Raw genomic sequence first — 19506 nt, 5'->3', positions numbered from 1 at the left:
CAAGCAACAGCAAAACTTCATTTTCTTAAATTGGAGAAGCAGCAAAATTAATTTTGAAATCTTCTTCGTTCACAGCTGAAAGGCTTTGTACAAAACTTCATCCTGGAGTGATATTTTCAGCTGTAATATAGGGGTTAGTAATGGAAATGCTGACAGGCCCATAATTATGGAAGCGGAGCGGGCACCACTATAAAGTATATCAGATAGGCAACTGCTTAAATTCAGTACAAGGTATCAAAAGATGTTCCTGTCTGTCCTCATTAAAGCAGCACTTGAAATTCCTTTTAACCTCCGTGATTCAAACTATTAATTTGATGTTCATCAGGACACATACACCAGGACTAATACTTGCCTGAATACACCTCATTTTGTGCTTCAGACTGAATTGGTGGATCGTCCTAAATGGTTAAGCTCATAGAAACTGAAAAAATAAATGGCAAGGCTCAGCACATTTTATTTTACAGGACACAAACTGAAGCCATGTAAAGCAACACCAAAATGACACACCCATTCCTGTGTTCTATGAGGTTTTAAAGCTTCTCTGTAGATCCAGATAAACAATGATATATTTGTGTGCAATTACACTTTGGGATATGAGGGGGGAAAAGTGCCATCAACTCTGTTCACTGGATCTTGTTTGACAGCCACCTCATATATTGGCATGAAACTCTTGATGCCTGCACAAATTCCATGCATGCGAAGGAAAGAAAATCAAGCCTGGAGGTCCAGGAAGGCAGCTGGGTGAATAATATGCTTATAGTCTGTATATATCTTAATTTATGTTGTTAATTCCACCAAAAGCATTCACTAAATTGGTAGCATGATTATAATGTGCACAGTATGTTCTATTTCAGTAATATATAAATTCTGAAATTTCATCTGACAGTTATCTGCTGTAATAATGTTCTTTTCTTCAACAGACACAGAAAGAGCAGCAGGAGGTTACATTCGAATTATTTCCAACCATACACTCTATATCATGACTCCAACAAACTCACTCCTATTTCCTTCTCTGCACTCAAGTGCATGAAAACTACAGAAAGAGTGAATTTACCTCTCTCACAACTAGCCAGAAAACCAAATTTTTGATGCCAAGTTCTTCTGAACAAGCCCTTTCTCAAGCACAAAGAATTTTATTTTTGTAACAAAGTATATGTTGCATTCTGTACAAATCTAGGTCTACAGCTCTTATCAAGTAAGGGAAATAACAAATGTCACATTCCACAGAAGCCTGCCTCACTGGAAATGGGATTGATGGTGTTTTTGATGACTAGGTAGAGAAAGAAAACATCTCACTGAACAGAAAGTACTTTCCCATGGAAAGCTGGAATAGTACTATTTTGAGTAATGCCCTACTTAAGTGCAGGGACACCCTCACTGTGTCACTCACACAAACGTGATTTGCATGTTTTGATGGTTTATAATTCTGCCTCAGACTACAGCAATGCCTTCTACAAGATGATTCATAAGATTATTATATTTGCATATTTCCCCCATTGCTGGCAGCAAAAGCTTCCACGGGCCATCAATTCCAGGACTGCAGCCACTACAGGAGAGCACGAGCAAAACAAAAAGGTCCCAGTGCCTACTGATGTCATTCCTAATTGAATGTGGAGCACAACTGGGGCTGCCAGGATTCCTGCACTTGCAGTCATGGCATGTTTTAATTTTCTGGTGAGGAAAACACGTTTTCTCCTGAGGAGGACAGGATTTCAGATATCAACAGAGGACGATGTAATTTTGTAGTTGCAGGACAAGGGGTCAGATGAAGAAGATTTTTCACTTTTAACTCACTCGCTGAAGAAGATGAGGCAGCAAAGCAACAAATGCCAGAACAGAAAAATGTACTGGCTTACCAAGCCAGGCTCATTCCTCCTAGATATCTACTGACCAGAAAAAAACCTTGCCTCATCTTGTGCCATTTTGTCCATATTATATACCATTTAGCAAATCATCAGGTTTACAATTTTATTAGAAGTCCCCAGGAAACAGCTGAAATTTTCTAACATAATTTGTTCCTCTGGTAGCACAGTTTAAAGAACACATAAATGTGAATGTCATAGGCAAAAATGACTTGTGGTACTTTGTGGGAGAGTAAGACAAAGCACTTTACCTAAAGCCAGCAGAGTTCTACAGAGTGCAGCTCGGGACAGAATTGTCTTGCACGTCACACACAGCTCCTCATCATTCAATGAATTCTCTCTTAGGTTCATATTTTTGCATTCTTAATGCAAAAGAAGAGAAACTCCCACTGGCTTCGCTGTGTACAAGGGGACCTGAGAAGGGCATTAATCTTGCTGGCCAGCATGTATAGGAATGCTGTCAATTAATTACAAGCATATCAAATGCTTGACTGCAGATCGTGTACGTGGTGTGCTTTTCACTTACTGATTTACAGTCAGTGGGAGGAGGTTAGAGCGAAAATGTAACTACAAATCAAAGTTAAACATGGACATGGGAATTTATCTCTGTTTTCAAGACTGGCAGTTCTGTGTGCTGAGCATGAACCAGGGCTGTGGTGATGAAACAACAGAACTGTGCTTGCTCCTGGCAATGACAGAGTGGAGAATCACTCCTGGAGCACAGGACCCCGTTAGTTTAGATGCTCTGCATCCTATGAGAGCTAGGATCTAAAATAAAGCAAATGTTAACTCCTTTCAGACAATCAGAAGAGTTCGCAGCTCCAAATGGAAATCAGGGAACATGACATCCTGCCAACCAGCACTTGGCAAAACAACTTCTAACATAATATGCATATGCTTGTGCACTGATAAATATTACTTGCAAAAAGTATTAATAAACTGCCTGAAATCCTAATATTAGCATTATTGCTACCTCTGTGATTCTCTTTGAGAAACAGTCCTCAAATAGTTGATGGTTTAAAGGAATAAGAATTAAAAAACAGTAATCAAAAATCCTCTAGTGAAGTTTTGTGCTTACATGCAGTAAAGCAGATAGCCATGGTAAAAAAAATCTCAATTGGTATTCTAAAGATTGCATCCTTGCATTTACAATTAAGTCAGTATGTTGTGTTGACATTAAATTATAATTCTATACTTTTCACAAGTAGGAGAAGCGTCGTATTAATTTGCTTTTCATATGCTTTTCATTTGCTATTCAATGTATTGAACAGAAAATTGAGAAAGAGCATATGAGAGTGGTTCCTATTACTCAAGAGAAATTAAAAGAGTGTGGGACCAGCACAGCTTGTATGCAGAAACACAGAGTGAAATTTAAGACAGCTTTAGTGAGGAGAAGTCATGTGTTAATCTGTGTTTAAAGAGGTCAGCAGGAACACAGCCAGAGAGGTACAGAGCGGATAATGGGCAATTTAATATCAAAAGCCCATTTTGCCAAGGCCACGGCATCACAGAATAGGCTGGGTTGGAAGGGACGCACCAGGATCATCAAGTCCAACTCTCAGCCCTGCACAGGACATGCCCAAGAGTCACACCATGTGCCTGAGAGCACATTCCCCCATATCCTAAAAGAAACAAACTTCCTGTAAGGAAGGTCCTTGCATGGACAAATCGTTGTTTACAAGGTGCAATAAAAAGTGAAATAAATAGACAAATAATTTGTAACACTGGAGAGAGGGCATCAGTTAAGTTCCAGAGGAATTTGTGCTGGGTCTGAAAGTGTTCCACTCGTCATCAACGATGGCTGTAGCAACTTAACTTGAACCCAGCAAGGATGGAAAGCTACATTTTTGAAATTAACCTCCTACAAAAAGGATTTAAAAGAGGGAGTGGGAGGCATATTACAGAGAGTACAAAGAGAAAAAAGGAGAGAACACAGAGGATACAGTTACAGTGATCACTTGCAGCCTGCAAGGCTCAGAGAGCAACTCTTGATTAGATGTAAAGCTCAGTAACTTTATCTCCCTGACCTTAGAGGGAATGAACACCTGGGACACCAGCTTAAAATTCTTTAGAATAAATTCACCACAGGGTCACATCAGCACTGCAGATGGAAGAGTTCAGGGAGGGAAACTGAGGCTTCTCCGTGGTCTTGTACACACAGAGGAACCAAAGAGCTCCCAGTGTCCTCCTGGCCAGCCTGTGCCACACAGCTCTGGTGCAGAGAGGTACAGAGGGCCCCAGGGCTGAGCAGGGTGAAATTACACAGAAACATCTCAGAAGGTCAGCCGAGAGGAAACCAGAGCTCCCCTATTGGCAGGGCAGGAATACAGGGAATACAAGGAATACAGAGAATACAGGACATGGAACACAGGGAATACAGGGAATACAGGGAATACAGGGAATACAGGGAATACAGGACACGAGCCTTCAGTCCTGGGCGAGTTATTCCTCGTTCTTATGAAAACACAATGCACATCCCAGTGCTATCCTCTCTGAAGGTAATGATTAATTTGTGGAGTTGTTCAGAGTCTGCCTGAAGAAGATGCCGTACCCAGGATGTCAGAAGGGCTTTATGCCACCCACAGGTCTTTGCATTTTCATGACAGCCATTCCCCAAGCAGCTTCATTAGACAGGTATGCCGAAACCTTAACTTCTGTCAAGAAACCTCGCACAGAAGAGTTTGCATATTTTTTGAGTTTATAAAAAATGCTAAAGATTTAACAGGAAAAAACCCAGTAACTCTTTATTCCATCAGTATAAATGCAACATATGAAGAAATAATCAATCTTCGAAGCCTAAGAAACTGTTTTAAACGAGCATCAATATGCAGGTATGTGAAATAGTAAAAAAAAGTCTACTGATGCTCTACACATTTTGATGACTTTGATGACATAATTTTTCTTTCCCTGTTTTCTAGAATATCATAAGCAGATGCAGTGCACTAATTTGCTACAGAAAGGACACAAGGAACCAAATTTTTAGCTGACTTACTGAGGTGAACTTTCTATGTCAACTCGCAAAGTTTGCTGTGCCTCCAAACCAGTTTTTGTTTAAATCTGACATATGCAAACAATTTGCACACATAAATCAGTGGGGTGATGAAATGCTGATAGAGCTAAAAGTCCTTTTGCTTTGAACCTCTTGACTGGAAGGTGTCGAAAGTCCAAAAGTAAAAGAAGGGTTTGTAAGATAAGACAGGCAAAAATGTACCTCAACAGCTCTGTCATTATTTTTATGTCAGTGATTGCAGGATAAAATATTTAATCAGCAAGTCTCTTTCTTTTCCTACAAGGTTTCCTTGTATTTCCAGTTTCCAAAAAATGGAAAATACTTTTAAATGTCACCCAATGGAGCAAGTGATTTCTATTGCTATAAAGCTTATTACTTAAACTCCTTTCTCTGATAAATACATTCTTTGTCCTTTCTTTTTCCCTTACTTTTCACTTCTTTTCTTTTAACTGACAAAATGGGTAAAAATGTTTTAAACCAAGAGCATTTTCACTGTGGTGTAACCTATATTTAAAAAGTAAGATACCAGAGAAATGAACACTGAGAGCAGGAGAAGGGAGTATCAGGAACCACCCATCAACACCAAGATAAAAATTCATGCTACAATTTCACACAGAGAATCGTGACTGTTAAGAATGAATATTCATAGATAACTGCTTAAGAAAAGTGTGGAATAACCTGATATAAACTCAACAAAATGAAGCCTGGTAAAGCACAGTGGCAAAGCTTTCATAAACTTCAAGACTGAATTCTGATTTGTGGCTGACGAAGACCTTGCTGAAGCAGCAGCTTGGCTCCAGACTCGCTCTTGTGCCCACACAGTTACACTGGTTAGAAGAGTGAGGTAGTTATTTCCCAGGTCAATATATATTTAGATGAGATTTAGGCAGCTCCAAGGCACAGGACACAAGGACTCTGAGACTTCCAAACTTGGCAAAACAAAGCAGAGGTCCTACATCTCCAAAAAGACCAGGTGAAGGGACAGCTGAGCTGTGGAAACTCTGAAAGGTCAAGAAAAACCCAAGCTGGAGACTGAATTTCCATTAGATCTGTGAATCCAAGACATTGTCCTTAAAACACATGATCAACTAATCTACATCACCTTCAGCAATGCTTTTTTAATTTCCTTTGATCAAAAATATCTTGCAAACTCAATTTTTTTCCCTTAACTCACTGTTCTTGTCAAAAGTTTGGATTGGCTACAATGCTGAGTGTTCTCCTTCCCTTACCATTAAATATGCATGAATACTTCAAAGCCTAATGCTTTCCTGCACTCTTACTGTTACATGGAAGTTTGTGAGTGGCCCGAGGGAATGTCCTCAGCTTTTGTGTAACAATAAACTCAATCAAGTGCTACCTATAACATAAGCCTAAAGTAGCTCGCTTCATTTGCAAGTCTAACTTCCAAAACTGTGGAAAAGGCCTGCAAACAAAGATGTTAAGTATAACAACCTGTGGAAAGGAATGCAACTGCTGGGAGCTTGTAAAAGGCTGTAAGGACCTCCTGGCAAAGCTTTAAGACATTCTCTGACTCTTGGTTTTGTGGAGAAAGCAAGTGACACTGGTTTAAATAACATGAACGTTTCCAGCCAACGTAAACCAGCTTGAAACCCAAAATATGACAAAACATACCATCCATGAAACACTATTTTGTTTGGCTTTGCTTTGCAAAATGGTAAAATGTGAAAGGAAAATTGAGAAACAAGAAGCAACCCTTGTTGTTGAACTAAGTTAGAGAAAACTCGGTATATGCACATGTCCTGCTCCTGAAAATTCATTTTATATCCTATAGCTGTAGGAAAAATTGGAGGACACAATTAGCCAAACTTAATAAAGACCAAAGTCTGACAGCTGCTTCTAAAAATGGTACAAAAATCCTCAACAGGAGACTGCTGTGCAGAACTCGGGCAGAAGCTCCACTCTGCACTTCACTGCTCACACAACTGCACCAATTAGGCACCCTTGGTATGGATCTATTAACGTGTATTTTATAAATGCCTTTGATAATAACCACACTATCCTGACTGAAGTATTTGCACCTGGATACTTTATACTCTTGGGCATATGGCTTTTTGCAGTAAATACAGAGTGTAAAATTATTTTGAATTATTTAATTTTCATATCTTAGAATATTTTGAGGAGAAAAATCTGCACCTTTATTCTCCCTACCCAAATGTTAAGAATAATTTTGGGTAGTATCTGTGTGTTTTTGTCTTTTGACTCAGAAGAATGGAAATATACTTATGTATTCACATATGAAAATGTATATTTATATATAATATGATTAATGTATGATGTATTATAAATATACCATTTAACTGATTCTATTTGAGTTGACAAAATTTAATCAAAAGTTATTCTTATGGTCATGAGAGGGGGATGCTTTGAATAGTTGTAATAGTAGGATGTGTCTTGCCCACATGGAAAATCTGGAAAACTTTGGTGGAAAAGAGAAGGAAACGAAGAGTTGAGCTGAGGTCAAGGGCTAACGTGTGGCAATCACAGCAAACAGCAATCCCTGCTCCTCAGACACCGCTCAGGAATCAGGGCTTGGCCCAGAGTTCAGCCCCCAGGGAAGGATGAGGCAGAGACCTGTCCCCGTGCCCCAGAGCAGCTCCTTCCCTGCTGCACAGGAACGTTTCCTTCTGCAGTGGAGGATGCTCAGGGATGGCCGTGGAATGTCCATTCCTGTCACAAGACAAATCACTCATGTTGTTTACTCCAGTCCTGGCCACTGAAGACAAACTGGCATGTCTGAAAATGTCTTGGCAAAGAGGCAGGAGTAGAGGTATCTACATTTAACTTGTAATATGCTTGCAGCATGATTAAATAAAAACATTACCACCTGTTACCCTTAATTCAGTGGGAGTATCTATTTTCAATTATAGCATTTACTATCCACCCTCAAGTATGGCAAGGAACACCATGGCAACATAAACACAGTCGTGGCTGCTTGAGAAAGTGAAATTATAAATAGCAATGTATAGCCCATGAGGTCCTGGAAATAAACTAACTAATCCATAGGCATTTGTTACTATGACATAACATTTCCACTCAAATGCTGTTTGCCTCATCTCAAACTCCCTCAGAACAGATTTAGAAGTTTGGCATCACTTGACTCCAAGCAAGTTCAAGTTTAGACATGAAAAAAAGCAGAGATAGAGGAGAAAATAAGCTTTAGCAGAACAGTGGAGAACCAATTAACAACAACAACAACAAAATCCCTATTTAGGCTTTATTCTTTATTTTCCACTGAAGTTAATGGGGAAAAAAATCCCAACATATCCCAAATGTATAACAGAATCCCCTTAATATAGACAAAAATGCTTTTATACTGAATCATCCCTGATGAGAAAAAAAGAAAAATAAACAAAAAACCTGGGCTTCACTGAGTAGCAAATAGTTTAGAAATGCTAATAAACTTAGCAACCCTCTAAGACATTGGAGAAATTTTGGAATTTGGTGCTCTCTTTAGCTTCATTCTGGGAGAAAGATCCATGGAAACTGCGGGAATACAGGGATTCAATGTGAGCCGAGCACTCAAGAGGGAGCTGAATTATCAATTGTTCCAGTCTGCTGTGCAGTTCCTTATTCCCTGCAAGGCCCAGGCCAAGCAAGAGCTGCAGCTTTTTGCCAGCTGGCCTCGTGCCTGCTGGGGCTGGAGAGGCTTCCTCACTTTGGAGTGACCAAGGGCTCAAAAATGGGAGAAAGGAAAGGAAATCAAAGGTTCTACAAAACTAGGACTGAACATTGGGAGCAAAGAGGTAACGGAGAAGTTTGTGGTGTGAGAACAGCAAGAATTTCACTTAATGGAGGCTCACAGACATCACAGAGGCTTGACATAAATCTGGGCCCTTAATCTAAATATGTGATAATGTTATTTAGGTTAGGCAAGAATAATAAAGATTTAGAGATATCAGCTTGATCTCTTTCTTGTTCAGAACAACAGATTTGAGAAACTTACGTTCTCTTCTAGTTTACAGCCATTGGTTAAATCCACTTTTGATCGGACTGATAAAAATCTGTAATGAATCTCCTGAGGTCAGTGGAATTATTTCAGATTTACACCATGCAATTCAAATGGAATTTAAATTCTCAACATTTCTGTTCTAAAAATATGCTGTGTTTTATCACACATATTTGGTGAAGTCTTGGTCTCTCTGACATCAGTGACAGCACTCGTTGGTATTGCTGTGGTCTAATTTCCAGGGAATGTTTTTTCATTCACATAGAGTGAAGCAAAACAAAAACTGCCCCACTGAAGGAAGATTTAAATCAATTTTATATCAAGTCTATGGGATAAAAGAAGATGGTAGGTTATTTAAGACTGTAATCATGTGTATATTTAATGTGCTTCATTTGGCTTAATGCAAGTCATTTTACAATTAATTTATTAAATGAAAATATTACCTAGAGGTCAGCTAATTTGTACTTTTGAAGAAAACCTGACAAAATCAGAGAAGTAGCTGGATAAATTTGTCAAGCATCTTTCAGAAGATAAGATTGTACACACTAGGACCAGTGCTCAAATGGACCTAACAAGTGAGACTATTTAAAATATCTGTGTTTTAATGCAGTGCACTAATTTGCTGCAGAAAGGACACATGGAACCAAATTTTCAGCTGACTTACTGAGGTGAACTCTCTATGTCAACTTGCAAAGTTTGCTGTGCCTCCAAACCAGGAGAGATTCAAGCTTGAATCTCCCCAACCACGAGAGACAGAGAGAGATTCAAGCTTGGCATGGGTAAGAACTTCAATAGAATTATCTTTGTCTTTACCTTTCTGATAAAGACAATTTTCTGGTTCTGTATTTAGGGAACCTTTCAAGCAAGATGGTGCCACTAGCACAAAAAGTTATTTTAATAATCTTTTTATAAAATGAGAGCAAAAACCTGAAAATATATTCAAAAATTAGTTGTGTTTGTCATCAGTGGCTGATTGTTAATCAAGCACTTGAGCAACAGTGTGTGTCACACTGGAGTGTCATTATCACACAATTATTTTGTCATGCATTGTAATAATATTTTTACAGAAAAAAAACCTGAGCACAGTCATTAATTGGTCAACACCTTAAACCTCAGATGACATTTAGTGTGCTAAAATGGAAAATAAGGCATTCTCAGCATGCTCATAGAAAAGAATTCCCACAGAGCCTAAGGATTCCTAAATCATTTGGGCAAAACTAATCTTAGAACAGACACGTAAAAACTCCTAAATAAAGATCATGATTTTTCTGGAGAGCATATGAACAAGTCTTTTACTAAATCCACAAACATTCATGTCCTGTGACTCATGTGACTCCTGTGCTTCAAATTAAGTGTGTTTGCAAGTTATGGATGTGCTGGAGCTTGAAGGGTGCACAGCAAAACCAGCTTTGGAACTGGAAAAGTACAAACCCAATAGAACTCAAAACTGCTTCAGCATTTTCTAACCACAAACAAGAAAAAGATGGAAGACGCATTTTTTTTCTCCCAAGAAGAGCTACTAAAATGTCATTCCTACAATTTAGCACCCTGCATTGTACTTTAGAAAATTAAAAATAGCATTTTGATACATATCCAAGGATTTAAAATTGGCTGATCACTTATAACCAAAACTGGAGAGAAATTATGAAATGAGGAGGAGATAAACAGGACTAAGCCCAGACTAAAAGCATTATATATAAACACAGGTGAAGTTCAAGTCTGGTTTCTCCCTCCTACAGACTGTAAATCCATCTGTTAACCCAACTTGAAATCTAAATTACCTTTTCTTCACTCATTTCTAAACACAGTCAATAATCCTGGGGAGCACCTTTCTCCTTTCTCTTTAGATGCCTGCAGACACTGGCAATTACACTTAAATACATGCACAATATTCCTACCGAGAGTTCTTCAGGCTGCACTGGAGGGCTCTCAGTGTAAATTTGCATGAAATGTCATTATTTGCTTTATTTGGGTATGAAGTCTCACAATATCTACTTCTGGTCATTACAGATGCTCTATGAACCAAAGAAGATAGAGATAAAGGTAAGGAAAATTATAACTCTGTGAAAGAAATCCAAATAGGTTTTCCATTAATAAGGATACACAGGATTATTCCTCACCCACAATGACTGAGAATATTCCAGTGTGTGTTAGCCATCCCCATCCTCAGAGTATGTAATGGGTGCTTGTGTGTGAGGTTGGACAGCCAAAATGGAAATCCTGCGTGGATTTTAGCATCCACAACCATCTCACTTCTATAAGCACAGCCTGGGGAACACATTTGTCAGCTCACACAGAAGAATTTAGTGAATGAATCATTGTTAGAAACGATGGGTTTTCCATTATCTGACTAGGCAGCCTCTTGTACCCAAGAACATGATCTCTAACAGATTTTAACAATGCAAATGCCTGTCAGGCTCAGGTGAGTACTCATGATGGAAAAGATAATTTGTAACCTGTCCTAGTTAGTACAGAAATCTTTGTCTTCCTCTAATCTAAAGAGCTTTATAGACTTTAAGAGCTATTAATCACCTAACTTTTTTATAACATATGCAGTCAGGCATATGAAAATTGGTGTAGTTATATAATTTCTAACCTTAAAAGTACGAAGAATGAAGAAATCAAGCATTACATATGGAAAATGTATCTGACATATCAGAGGTATCAAACATCAAGATGCCGATATAGACATCTACATTCATTACTAGGTACATAAACAATTGTCAGAATCTCAAAGGTGCTGGTCATTTGACATTAACCTCAACTCTTACAAGAACCTCATGTTCTCAGCAAGACAAAGTTCACCCCAAAATAAAAAAAAACCCAGACAACTCTAAGTTTTAAAGCCAATATTGACATTCTGTGTTTTTCTCTCCCTGTTCTTTTGTTTCCAAACCTACATTAGTCTTCAAAAACAAACACAGCTCATGGAGTTCTTGAGAGCATTGAGGCTCTGTAGAGTGCTTGAGCTAGAAAATGTCCTAAACCACCAACAGGCTGCATTTTCTTTTACAGGAAATCAAAACTGGGCCTGTACTTTGCTAACAAAGCCCTCAAATCAACTGTGTGATATCATTCATTCTCTCTCTATATGTGTATATATATATATATATATATGTACACCTTGGAGAAAACAAGTGTTGACAGGGAACGACAGAACAAGGGAGATAAAGAGAGATGGATATCAGAGTCTGGTGTTCCTTGGGTAATATCTAATCCTTGCCACTGAAAGATTATTTTTTAATGATTTACACTGAAGTTTGTAGAACAAAGATTGTCTTGTTTCTTTCATAGGGTTATACTGAAATGTGCAAACAAGAGTAAGGGAGAAAAGTGCCTATTTTTGGATTTCTATTTGCAGTGGAATTCAGTGGAGCTTTGACATCTGCTCTGCACTGCTGTACTTTTACAGCTGACCACAACCAACATAAGAAGGCCAAACCAAAGCAAGGTGTTTATTTTTTCCAGTGCTAACAACCAGCTCTCACTTTCATCCATTCCCTCTTGCAACTAGGTTGTGCAGCAATGGGTATTCTTCTTTGGTGCTAACAGTTAACTTCTGGTGCTTTCTCTCAAAGGTTTTATCTGTTACAATGATTCCTCCAAGGCCATAAGATTTAAGGTGAATTTAAGGTCACACTGCGCGTAGCAAAGGCTTTGTGAGGAGAGTAGACATGATGAGTAGACACCCACCAAAGACCACATCCAACCCCTTTGCTGACAAGAGACACACACAGGGAATCCTTCTAAAGGGTAAAAAGATGCTCAGAATGGTGTAAAGAGGTTTTCTAGCTCAATAATTAACTCTGAATCCTCCTCAGACAAATGCGAGTACCCCCACTGCATTAACTGCAAAAGGCAGGTGAGGCTGATGATGTTCTGAGAAGGCATCTCCTGACAGAATGACCAACTACAGCAAAGGTCCTTCATGTTTCACAGCAATTCAGGATACTGTAAATGAATTGGTGGGAGATGCATTACAGCTGTTGATAGCTTAAATTAAAATTGCACAATAAGCCTCTGTTTTTGCTGAACAACCTCAGCTCAAAAATGCCAGATAAATGTTTTCTGCAGGAGTCATGGACATGACATGGTCCAAACTATAATTTCATTTACAAGTAATTAAAATAAATTAAATTTGATAAGATGACTTCAGCTGAAGTCTATTTATAGTCTTCTTGCTTATGACCAACATACTGCTTTTAAAAGTGTTCCATACATTTATATATTCCTGAAAATATGTTCTGTGGCTATAGTTGGGAAATGAAGGAAATGGACACAGCTGGCCATTATTTAATCTATCTGTTTGCAGGATGAGTAGATGTGGTTTACCCTGCAGCAGATCACTGTACTTTAGAAAAAAATTATTTTATACTTTATACCCTACTAAAGGCTTTGCTGTACTACATACATACAGTTATGTCCAAATATTGTAACACCTGCTGACTCTCAGGGCATAACAACCCTTTCTGAAATGCTTTCAATAAGCTGTAAATCTGTGTGAATAAAACATGCTATAACATGTACCCTTTGTACACAAAATGGGAGACTATGAAACCTTTTAAAGCAGAAGTGTACACGAGATTCAGAGGATACAAATACTGTTTACACATATTGTTGAAATAATTTTGTGTAAATAATCCACACTGGGAGAATTCGTAATGTTTGAAACAAGAACTAAACAATGGATATTTTTATAAAGCAGCAGGAATAACACCTCTAAACCCAGAATTTGTTAATGCTGAAAGGACTTTTTGTTGAAAACCCATGATGTGCATTTACAGACATTTTGCAGGTCTGTGCTTGTTTGTATTCATGACAATACAGCTGTTCCTCCACACCTCATGCAGGCAGCGCTCCCCACAGATCCAACTTGGCTTTTGTTTAAAACACAGAGTGGGAGTGATTCCACCAGCCTCAGCAGAGATAATCTTGGTTGAAATAAAGAACAAAGGAAAGAAAAACCTGTCAGGACTTTAGGTACTGGCCATGCAGGTACAGTTCAAAACTAACAGAAACCTTAATGGTCATCCCTGCTTCCAAGGAAAAAACCTGATGCCTCCTGTAGTTCATTTGATGTTCAGCTTTCAAATTTACACAACCCAGCTTCACAAAATGCTTCACTCATAGCATTTTACAGCAGTAACAACTCAATTTTCAACAGGATCCAGAAAAATGTCTTTCCATGTATTCCCCTAAAGAATAATCACTTTCCTCACAAATCAAGAATTTCACTATGCTTTGCCTCTTCCAGAAGAGTTCAGTACCACACTAACCTATCACATTTGGTTTACATTTTCACATAAAGGTATCTCTAAAGCACAAACCCATGTAATCCCTCCTGTGAAAAATTGTGGAATTCTGACAGCAATGAGCTCCAAGCCTGAGAATTTTTAGGAGCTCCACTCTTTGCAATTGCTTGGTGTTCTTTTCACTTGCTTAGGAATGTGTTTTTTTAACTGATGATATTTAAAACGCACAATGCAGTGTATTATAATATTCTCTCATGTGATGTAACAAGCTATTTGTAAGAATGAACTAACACATGAAAATGCAAGGGGAAAAATAAGCAAGCAGCAAGCTCATTGATTCCCTGCAGCTGGAATGAAGACTGGTAACATCTCCTATGGAATTACTGGAACAGATTTTACTTGCTTTATACACTAATGCAAAGAAATGGCTTTTCCTAATTTATAACGTCTCAATGTTAAGAGATGGATTGAATTTGCCAAAAGTACCACAAATGAGGTAAAGAATGACTCCTCATTGGCAATCATGTTGGTTTTGTCAACCAACAGTTCCATCCTGACCTTATTTGCAAAGTTCTTACAGCAGATGTTATTATTTTGCTTAGCAGTTAAGATGGTGCTTCCTTTCTCAAATTATTTTAAAGCTGATCAAGCAGCTTGTGACTATGCACACGAAACAGACCTAAACAGCTGTCAAAATTTCAATTTACTGAGAAAGGCTCAGACTTGAATAAGAGCTGTAGTGTGGTGCCAATGCACCTCAGCAAGGACTCTTAGAACAACCCATCCCTCCTGGTGCTTATGGATAAGGAACAAATATGCATCTCCAGCTCCTGTATCCTGGCTCAAAATACACCACAGCAGTTCAGGCTGTAGCAAACAGCATTTTGTAGGAGATGTTTTCTTTGCAAGACAGCCTCCAAGCAGACAGGTAGATAAACAAACCTCCTATAAATATTTGGGTATCTTATCTAATAAGGGCATCAAGGAAAGAACGCCTCAGGAACAGGATCTGCAGTAGCTAATGAAGGAATTTCCTATCCACAGCAGTGCCAGAAACTCTTTAAACCTGGAGACAGTGCTGCTGTTACACTGACATCTATCAGTTTTTCACTGTTCTCTAGAGATAAATTTAGGTGGTAATAGTCAGCCAGAGCAGCACGAACTCCTACACTGCTGCATGCACAGGTATTTACATGCAAGGTCACGACTTCCAGTTACTTGCCTGGACATTACACAACATTTTACTGCAGATTTTTTCACATTACACACAAAATGTCACTACAGAAGATTGGATACAGGTGCTTGGCTGACAGAGCTAACACTTCATCTTCCTGCCTGTGCCAGGTTATTTTCACAGGAGTGATATGGAAACCACTCTGGTATTGGTGACAACGCCACAAATTTAGGACATAGTTCTTTCTCATTCATGTTGTGAGACTTCTGTGGACAGATAACTGGCAGGGCAGTGCTAAAAAAAGAAAGCTGCTCAAGGAAGTACTTTTGGATGTAAGTATAAAGTGCACAGGCAGAAAGGCAGAACATCCAAACAACAGAAAAACAGTGTTTTCCTTAAGCCTACATAAGAAAAAGAGCACAAAAAAGGAATCCATGCTGTTGCATAAGAAAGAACTGGACTTTTCCCACACCTGTTGAGACAAGACCTCAAAAACTCTTGGGTGTTTAAGTGCCAGTGGTGTCCATGCAGATCAGGCACCTCAGTGGCACTGCACATCAGAGCCCAGCACCCGACCCCGCGGGAATTGCAGCTCCTGTGGAAACTGCTTCCCCTCAAAGTTCAGAGGGACTTTGCACCCTGCACAACGCACTCCGGGCCTCTTAGAACCAAAATGCTCTTGGTTTGTGAAGGGTGAGCATTGCCCCATGGTGTTCTCCTGACGACTGCACAATGCAGCACCTTGTTCTATACAAATGGCAAAAAATATCACTGTGTTGGTAGTTAATGTGCAACTGAGGGTAAAAATAAGATAACACAGCTTCCTAGGACTGTGAGAAATGTCACAAAGATGAACCACTATGAGAAATATAGTGTGGGACTTCTTTAGTATGCAAATACTGTAAGAAAAATACGGTATTTGCTAATTTCAAAATTTTGTCCTGGTTCATTTTATAATTAATAATTAAATCAATGCTAAACATCAGACATGTTCTAGGTTCCTCATTCAGGCATCAAAATGACAGTGCTTGGACTAAATAATGGGAGAGTCAACATAAGAGAAAGACAAAATCGAGTATCTTTACTAATTCTGTTAACATTCTAGAGAACAAATGACATCCAACATTGCCTTCTGCCTCACCATGAATCAACCATTCCTGTTTTGGAAGATTTTTGAATTTTCTGCATCTGGAAATCATGTTTAACAATAATGTTTCAAAATAAATTAGATCTGCTCCCTTCTGATGATGTAATGAACTGTTATTAACTAAGTGTGGTAGTCTAAGGACATCAGGAACTGGCTTGGATAAAATGTTGTCTACATTAGGGTAATGCAATAAACAATGAAAATCATGTATTAAAAGAAAAATGACATCTAATATCACAGCATATGATATAACTTGAAGGGAAACATGCTAGAATTAAACCTATGTGTATTTAACTTCATGTATATGATGGTTTTGCTCCTGCTCCCAGCAGAAGGAATTTCCTGAGCAGCCTGAAGTAAATATTTGGCGGTTCCAATTCTGAGTTTTAGAGAACTATTAATTTGCCAAATCTGAAGATACGGACAAAACGACCATTGAGACGACTACTCTGTTACACCGCGAGGACTTCTACACACATATTGCAAAAAATAAAACTGTGCGGCAAAAGACTCCCCTGGATGGAGCCAAAGAAGAAATGTGTACAGTAATTAGCGGATTAATGAGAGAATTGGGGCGCTCCGCCCAGGACCCTCGGCCGGGACCCTCTGGCGGAGCCGGAGCGGGGCCATGGCATGGCCGAGAGGGGTCGTGGCGGGGCCGTGACCTGACCGGAGAGGGGCCGTGGCGGGGCCATGGCATGACCGGAGCGGGACCGGAGCGGGACCGGAGCGGGGCCGTGACCTGACCGGAGAGGGGCCGTGGCGGGGCCATGGCATGACCGGAGCGGGACCGGAGTGGAGTGGTGGCGGGGCCGTGGCGGGGCCGGAGCGGGACCGGAGCGGGGCCGTGGCATGACCGGAGCGGGGCCGTGGCGGGGCCGGAGCGGGGCCGTGGCATGACCGGAGCGGGGCCGTGGCATGACCGGAGCGGGGCCGTGGCGGGGCCGGAGCGGGACCGGAGCGGGACCGGAGCGGGGCCGTGGCATGACCGGAGCGGGGCCGTGGCATGACCGGAGCGGGACCGGAGCGGGGCCGGAGCGGGGCCGTGGCATGACCGGAGCGGGGCCGTGGCATGACCGGAGCGGGGCCGTGGCGGGGCCGGAGCGGGACCGGAGCGGGACCGGAGCGGGACCGGAGCGGGGCCGTGGCGGGGCCGGAGCGGGACCGGAGCGGGGCCGTGGCATGACCGGAGCGGGGCCGTGGCATGACCGGAGCGGGGCCGTGGCGGGGCCGGAGCGGGGCCGTGGCATGACCGGAGCGGGGCCGTGGCATGACCGGAGCGGGGCCGTGGCATGACCGGAGCGGGGCCGGAGCGAGGCGCCCCCTGGCGGCCCCGCCGCCGCCCGCGGGACCCGCGGAAGTTTGCGCGCAGCTCGGAGCAAAATGCGCTGCCAGAGAGGGCTCGTTCCCCTCCGCCATGCCCAACCCGCAGCAGAAATGGCCAAATAAGACAACACTGAGGGGGTTTTGTACGTGCAGGACACTAAACCACAAAGCACCATCTCCTTTCCAAACGCCATCAGGCCTTTGGGCACCTAATTGCACCCACAAACACTTCATGAGCACCGGTAACTCCAGAGCACGTGTACTCCGTGCAGGTATTACTGTCTTATTAAAACAGTGGGCAGGTGGGATGTCTGCAGACAAATAAAAACAATAATGTTCCTAACACAGAGCTCAGAATACCGACAAAGAACTGTTTGACTTTCAGTCACTTCTTTAAATGACAACAAAGTTTTACGAATAAATGATCACCTCCCTTCCCTACTTATGCTGGAGTTTCAGGCCATGTTCAGCTGCAAGGGTATTTTAAGCAAAGGTGAAATATCTTTAGAATCTGGGTTTTGGACAAACGCTTTATCAGATAGAAATTTCAAGGCAAAGCATTCCCTTGCAGACATGCATGAAATTCCTCTGAAAAGTCTGGCTGGAAAATCTTTATAATCAATATTTTGACGACACAATGCTTTTGATACACTTAAGTTACCTTGGTTCCTGCAGGATTCCTATATTTTCCAATAAAAACATTCCTCTCTAACCAGTCATCTCCGACTAAGTTCATTACACGAAGAAAAAATATTCAGCAAAACAAATATAACCTCAATTCGTCTTGCAAGAGAAAAGGCTCGGTAAGGAAGAGCCTCTCCGGTACGAGCGCGGATCTTACCTCTTCAACTGTCAGAGGCATACAGATCCGGTACTCCTTCATGAGCATATTCCTGCTGCTCTGTGCGGACCGGCGAACTGGGAGAAAAGTGATGATTTCTGCACAGAGATCACGACGGAAACCAAACACGGGGGGAAATAATCAAGCCTTTTTCTCTGTGAGCGCTTGACAATGTGTCCACAAGTCAATAATGCAACCATCCAGGAAGGCTGACCCAGCAAGAAGAGAAACCAACACAACTGCTTCTTTCTCCTAGTTCTTCCTCCTTCACACTGCGATCATGGGAACCTCACAGACGCTCGCACCGAGATAGGCTACAAAGTCTCAAACCCCCACCGCTCTCGCCCCAGCCAAAGACATCCGTCGGAAGTGCATGGAAACGCCAGGCTCTCTCGCGGCTGTGTCAAGACATGCCTGGGGCGGCGAAAAGAACAAACGAGCCCAAAATGCGGCTTTCGCCCCCGCCGGCAGCACGTCGGGCGGCAGGAGAGATGCGATGCTGATTCCCAAGACAAAGGCTTTTTATAACGTTGCCTTCCCCGGCCGCCAAACGCGGCTCCCACCTCCCCGCCGCAACGCGGCTGCGGCCGCCGCGGCTCCCGCTGGGCTCGGGGGGATCCGGGGGGGCAGCGCGGCGCTCGGGCGGGCGGCCGCGGGTTCCCCGGCGCAGCCGCGGCCGGGGGTGCTCACGGGCGGGCGGGCGGACGCCGCGGGCGCGGAGCGGCTGCAGCGGCGGCGGCCCCGGCGGGGCTCGGCTGACATCAGCGGGGCGGCAGGAAGGAGGGAGGGGGCCGGCGGGGGGGCAGCGGCCGCCGCCGCTCGGGCGGGTTCAACGGGGCCGGGCCGCGGGGCTCCGGGCAGCATCCGCCAGCGCCTCTCGGCAAGGGGACACCGGCAGCGCCGAGCCACAAGCATTCGCGATTTCAG

At 41.9% G+C, this 19506-nt stretch overlaps 1 protein-coding gene across 1 annotated transcript in view; it reads right to left on the bottom strand.

Moving 5' to 3' along the window:
- Nucleotides 1-19310, bottom strand: part of PITPNC1 (phosphatidylinositol transfer protein cytoplasmic 1) — a 74848-nt gene extending 55538 nt beyond the window's left edge. Inside the window, exon 1 of the mRNA XM_063409090.1 lies at nt 18580-19310. Within this exon, the coding sequence (XP_063265160.1) occupies nt 18580-18627 (48 nt within the window). The 5' untranslated portion in view covers nt 18628-19310. The remainder of the gene's footprint in view (nt 1-18579) is intronic.
- Between the last annotated feature and the right edge of the window lie 196 nt (nt 19311-19506).

Source organism: Prinia subflava, chromosome 12 (assembly GCF_021018805.1).
Source record: "Prinia subflava isolate CZ2003 ecotype Zambia chromosome 12, Cam_Psub_1.2, whole genome shotgun sequence".
Taxonomy (NCBI): Eukaryota; Metazoa; Chordata; class Aves; order Passeriformes; family Cisticolidae; genus Prinia; species Prinia subflava.
This window is presented reverse-complemented; position numbering and strand designations above follow the sequence as displayed.